We start from the raw sequence: 6,186 nt of genomic DNA, 5'->3' as shown, positions 1-6,186 counted from the left end.
ACCCTGATAAAGTTAACGATCAATCACCACTCAGTTAGCTCAAGCTTAATCTCATTTGATGGACGTTACAATAATGCTTCGGCAAACAAACAAATCAATATTTGCCTTTTTTTCTTTCGACCTCTGGTTTTCAGGTTTTAGAAATATGTATATTAATTTCAAAACATTATTATTCTTCATTTATTTAGTTTGTGTATGTAGGCCTATAGTATAGGCCTACATATATCAAGTCGCTTTTAGGCTATTGGCCCAACGAATCTCATTTTCACATTACCAAAATTAATGACAAAAATTTAATCACCAAGGTAGGGTTCCGAAAAGGAATGTGACTATCAATATTCTTTGATAATAATGACTAATGAACAGATGAATCACTTGATAAATTCAATAATCATTGGCTTTTCATAGAATTACAAGGTGCCTAATTTTACTCGTAAATAATATCATTAGCCTTCAGAAATTATGAACTAAGTAATTTGAAAAGATTCTTCAAAATATCAGACTGAATAAATAACTTGGCTATACCTTATTTTTATTATCTACCAATGTAATAAATACAAAACTCATATTCAAACGTTGTAAACAAAGTATCTTCTAACCTAGGAATTACGAGAAAAATAAAATTTATGGATAATTTACATAATCAAAAACCTTGCATTAAGTACCTACACAATAAGGTGCTTCCAACAATTACAGAGGCTAATCGGATTAAAAAATTATGTACATAATCAGACTAAGGAAAAGTCGCAACGTAATCAACTACATCTAATAATACAACCATACAAGAGTTTCAAGAATATTTTTTTTTTCAGGAAATCGCACCTATTCGATTATGTCACGTTCATTTGCAATGTAATAATGATACTATACGAATACCTGATAATATAATTCATATCTACGCTCAACCTACATCAGTCAATATCAGGTAGGTAAATAATCAGGAAATATTAGGTTCAACGGTAATCTAAGTACCTACCTAATAGTACTTTTAATTTATTATTTAGAACATATTATAAAATAAAATGTTGTCTTGTATGTTTAGAGAAAGAACCACTTTAAGTTGATTTGTTGGGTAATTAAAAGACAAGATTAATAACTAACTTAACAAGTGTAAATTAAAAATTTATAACACCCCCGACGATCCAAAGTATTTGAGTTTTCCAAAACATCATTTTCAAATAAATAATTATGTATTTAGGCAACGTCCATCTTGACAGCTTGACATTTGTCTATTGACATAATATTATGAACCTAACGGTTATCTAACCTTCTTTTCTACAAGAAAACTAGAAAAGAGCTGATAACTCTTAAACGGCTGAACCAATTTTTTTAGATTATAGCTAAGAACACTCTCGATCAAGCCACCTTTCAAACAAAAAAAAACTAAATTAAAATCGGTTCATTCGTTTAGGCGCTACGATGCCACAGACAGATACACAGATACACAGATACACAGACACACAGATACACAGATACACACGTCAAACTTATAACACCCCTCTTTTTGGGTCGGGGGTTAAAAATAAGACCTACCTACCTGCCAAATTTCATGATTCTAGGTCAATGGGAAGTACCCTATAGGTTTTCTTGACAGACATGACAGGCGGACAGATAGACACACAGACAACAAAGTGGTCCTATCAGGGTTCTGTTTTTCCTTTTGAGGTACGGAACCCTAAAACAGAATTTGCAACAGCGTTCAATGAAGAAAAACAGCAAGAAAAGTCAAAATATAATAATTCGTAACCAATGCTAAGAAAGATATTTACTACGTGCTTGTTTGCTGCAAGGGCAGTCTCATATATTTTTGGATAGAAATTCAGTATTGTATCCAGAGAAGCAATGTGAGGATTGGAGGAAGGCAGCCTTCTGAGGATTCCTTCGTCTAGACCTTAGACGAAGGGATCTAGAGTTAGTTCAATGTAAGAATACAGGTAGGTACAATATTTTAGAATTTAGTTTGAATTTAGTTTTGGTTATAACATTAATAATAATTAATATTATAATAGGTAGTCTTTAGGTACATACAATTTAAGAAACTAATATAATCTAGTCTTTATAATCTAGTTTTATTTATTTTTCTTCTTTTTATAAATACAGCATACTTATTTTAAAATTTAATTGAGATGTAAAAATGTAGAGGTGAATGTATAATGGAAATTTTAGATTGAAAATCACACGGCCATAGCAAAAATAATACCAACTGGCCGAATCAATTTCACACTTTTCCTATCCGAAGTAGGAAGCAATGAATAGTCAAAGTCCATCGCATCGATCGCAAATCTTATCAGTAGGTAATGGCAGTAGATATGTTTTGTACGTTTTGTGTATCAAGTATTTACAAATGACATGGTCATCCAACCTCAACACGGATAGTTTATAGTGAAGTGTATCGTAATTAAGTCTTAAAAAGATCTGAAAAATGGGTGCAATAAAGAACTACTTTAAACAACAGTTCCAAACTAGCATGTGGACGTTACAATATGAATCAGCATCAGATTTCTACTTATGTTCTTTCCAAAAAAACGTTTCGCCTTTACCTTCAATTTTAATACGAGGATTTCTATTCTTGAGCGGCTGTGCCATTATAATAGCGTCGATTATACTTACCTCAGAATACGGTGTTGGAGCGTATTGGCCGATTTATTTAACCCATTGGGGTCTTCTGTTTCTAACTGTTGCAAGTGGTTTTGGATTTGTAATAGCTGTTATAGCGTACCTCCAAGGATCCATCGGTAAGTAAATGAGCAATGGATACATAGTACATATGTATCCATTTTAAAGGAATATCATATTAACTTAATAACATACCAAAAAAATAACCTTTTTTATTTTATTTGGCTAAGTTTAACATAGATAAATAATATTATTTGTTATACACCCACCGTGAGTATACATATTCACGGTCTACTTTACTACTATTTGAGTAAACTGAGTCCACCTTTTTTTTTTCGCTGGTGAAAATGTAATTATGCATCCCACACATAAAAGCGCATAGGTAATGTGAGACTTACTGGCACTGCCAGGATACTCACTAATAAACCCTGTGGTACAGTCCGCGTTATAGATGTGGTATCTCAAAATCCCAGGTTAGTAAGTATTAGATGCGACTGAGAGCTCCGATGTTGAACCAGCACAGGTTTGCACCTATTTTCTAAGGCGGGAGAAGGTGAGCATAACGTCTCCTCCTTCTTCCCTGTCTTCCGTGGAGCGAGCGAGCGACACCGTCCGCTCTCGTTCTCGCTCCGCGGCCTCCTTCAGTACCATCCATCCATCCCATCCATCAGCCTGTATGCGTCCACTGCTGGATATAGGCCTTTCCAAGAGCGCGCCTCCAAACACGGTTCTCCGCCTTCCTCATCCACCCGCTCCCCGCCACCTTCTTCAGGTCATCGGTCCAGCGGGCAGGAAGTCCCACACTGCCCTTACCCGTACACGGTCTCCACTCCAGAACACGTCTGCCCCATCGGCCGTCGGTTCTACGACAGACATGACCTGCCCATTGCCACTTCAGGTTGCTAATCCTTTGAGCATTGTCGGTCGCTTTTGTTCTTTTGCGAATTTTTCTCGTTCCGCGTTTTATCCCTGAGAGTGATACCCAACATAGCTCGCTCTTAGCGCGCTGAGCGACCTTTAGTTTGTGGACGAGGCCAACTGTCAGTGTCCACGTTTCTGCTCCATACGTCATCACAGGTAGGACGCACTGATTGAAGACCTTAGTCTAAAGGCTTTGCGGTATCGTTGATTCGAAGACCTGACGTAGCTTTGAAAATACTGCCCAGCCCAGCTGAACCTTCCTTCAGTACACCAAGTTTAATTTAAATAGGTAGTTTTATCTAAATCTGCTGCTCTACTTAATAACATTATGTATAAGTATATTATTACTTATCAAATAATATACTCGCCTTTTTAATTCGTACGTTTTGTATAGCAGTTAAATTATTTCTTTTTCAGATGATACTTTTGGTCTGCCATGGTATATCAAGGTTTATTGGGCGACTTATAATATAGCGATCCCGTTAGCATTTTTCATCACCGTTTTCTATTGGATATTTTTAGCTAATGCCAGTAAGTAATTTGAGTATATTAAATTATCGAAGATTGTAGGTGCTAAATTAATAAATTAGTAGGTACCATAAAGATATTAGGTATCTTAAAAGTTAGGCACACTGCGATAAAATTTATCTAGATATATTTTTATCTAAATTGGATATAAAAAAAGAAACTGACCAAGCAACCAATGCAAAGCTGAAATATACAAAGCAGCTCCATAAAAGTTAACCTATGTACATATATTTTTTGTAAATATATTAGACCTCATATTTTATAACGTTGCTGAATTTCAAATCAGTTACGTACCAACTACTGAATCCATATCCAGCATATAATACACCAAACTGATCAAAGCCTCTAGAATACTTGTTTATAGAATGGTTATTCAAATTACTTTTTTCAAACTATACAAGGGTATAATCAGAACGCTAGCAAAAACTTAGCGCTATTATTAGTGTACTAGCTAAATGCAATTCAATACGTCAATGACCATTTACCTTATATGTACTTGTAGTTTTAGTCATATAGTATTTTTCAAAACTTCAATGTATAGCGTGCAAAACTCGGGGTTAATGTCCCGCCGACGACATGACATTGACCCCCGCGGCACTTATCTAAGCAACGTTCGTTGACCTCTAGCGTCAGTTAGATGTTTGCAATACATTGCAAACTTTTAGAAAATACAAGATTTTTTTTAATATTTTTCGCGTGTTTTTGGAATGAAGATAGGTAATTTAGGATTTATACCTGGATTAGCACATAGGCTACTTTTATTCTGGAAAATCAAAAAGTTCCTGCAGGATTTCGAAAAACCTAAACCACGCGGATTAAGTCGCGGGCTGATGCTAGTAGTTCATATTATCAATATATTTTTTGTACACCAGGCGAAGATTTTGCCGTTAACTTCGTCCTGGACATGTTCATCCACGCAGTGAACAGCATCTTGATGCTGATCCTTTTGTTCAGCGCCCGGCAGCCCTCTAACGCGCTGCACTTTTACTTCCTCATTGTTCTTTCCATCATCTACGTTATATTCACCGTGATATATTACGCCGCTGGAGGCACCGATCCGTAAGTTATTGCTTGGCTATTGTGTGAAAATCCCTTTATTCAATACATCAAAATAATAAAATACACGGGAACTTCGGTTATATAGCCGGAAAAGATGCGATAGAAAAGCTTCATGCAAACAGGTAAGATTGATGGAAGGCTACGCGGACGTAGCCCAATACGCTTGACGGAACAGTGAAGAAAGCACTTGACTCTACTAACATCTACTGTGCGTTTCACACGGCGGAGAGCAAGCTTTGTTGTAAAAATATTATAAAGAGAGTGTTATCATAGAGAAAGAGTCCGCGAGGGCCAGACCTTTCTTATTTTATAAAAGCTGAAAGTTTATTTTCGGGTTGTCTGTCTGTCCGTCCGTCCGTCGTGTCTGTCAAAAAAACCTATAGGGTACTTCCCGTTGATCTAGAATCATGAAATTTGGCAGGTAGGAAGGTCTTATAGCACAAGTAAAGGAATAAATCCGAAAACCGTGAATTTGTGTTTACATAATTAAAAAATAATTAAAATGTGTTTCAAAGTAAGATAACTATACCAAGTGGGGTATCATATGAAACGGCTTTACCTGTACATTCTAAAACAGATTTTCAGAGGAAGAGAAAGAGGAAATTTATGTTTTAATTCTTTTTTACAGATTCGGAAACCCTTTTATTTACCCTGTATTAAATTGGTCCGATCCAGGAGCATCAGTGATTATGATCATTATTTCTATTATTTTGGTCACGATAATTCACTTCATCACGGTATTGCTCAGTCTTGCAAGGGATGCCTTGGGCCGTACCTGTCGAAACGAGAATACATTTGACCTAGCTTATTGAAGACAAACTCTCATAATATTTTAGGTACCTAGGTACTTATTTTCTTATAAAGTTATTTTTTTTTGGAATTTTATTTATATAATCGTTATTGATGATTAGATATTAGGTAGATACTTATAAGCACTAAATCTTACATAATATTAAAATATGTAATAGGTAGGTAACTATAAAGTTTTTGTGCAGAGTTAACTAACTATATATTATGTACTTACGATTAAGTATTATGTTTAATTTTGTTTTTATAATTCAA

General features: G+C 35.4%; 1 protein-coding gene across 1 annotated transcript; it reads left to right on the top strand.

Moving 5' to 3' along the window:
* The first annotated feature begins 2,305 nt into the window (after nucleotides 1-2,305).
* On the top strand, nucleotides 2,306-6,004 carry LOC123870400 (protein rolling stone-like). Its single transcript, XM_045913690.1, has 4 exons — nucleotides 2,306-2,735; nucleotides 3,955-4,068; nucleotides 4,938-5,124; nucleotides 5,753-6,004. The coding sequence occupies exons 1-4, from the start codon at nucleotides 2,423-2,425 to the stop codon at nucleotides 5,934-5,936; spliced, it is 798 nt and encodes a 265-aa protein (XP_045769646.1). The 5' UTR covers nucleotides 2,306-2,422; the 3' UTR covers nucleotides 5,937-6,004.
* The last annotated feature ends 182 nt before the right edge of the window (nucleotides 6,005-6,186 follow it).

This window comes from Maniola jurtina, chromosome 2, assembly GCF_905333055.1.
Source record: "Maniola jurtina chromosome 2, ilManJurt1.1, whole genome shotgun sequence".
NCBI classification, from domain to species: Eukaryota; Metazoa; Arthropoda; class Insecta; order Lepidoptera; family Nymphalidae; genus Maniola; species Maniola jurtina.
This window is presented reverse-complemented; position numbering and strand designations above follow the sequence as displayed.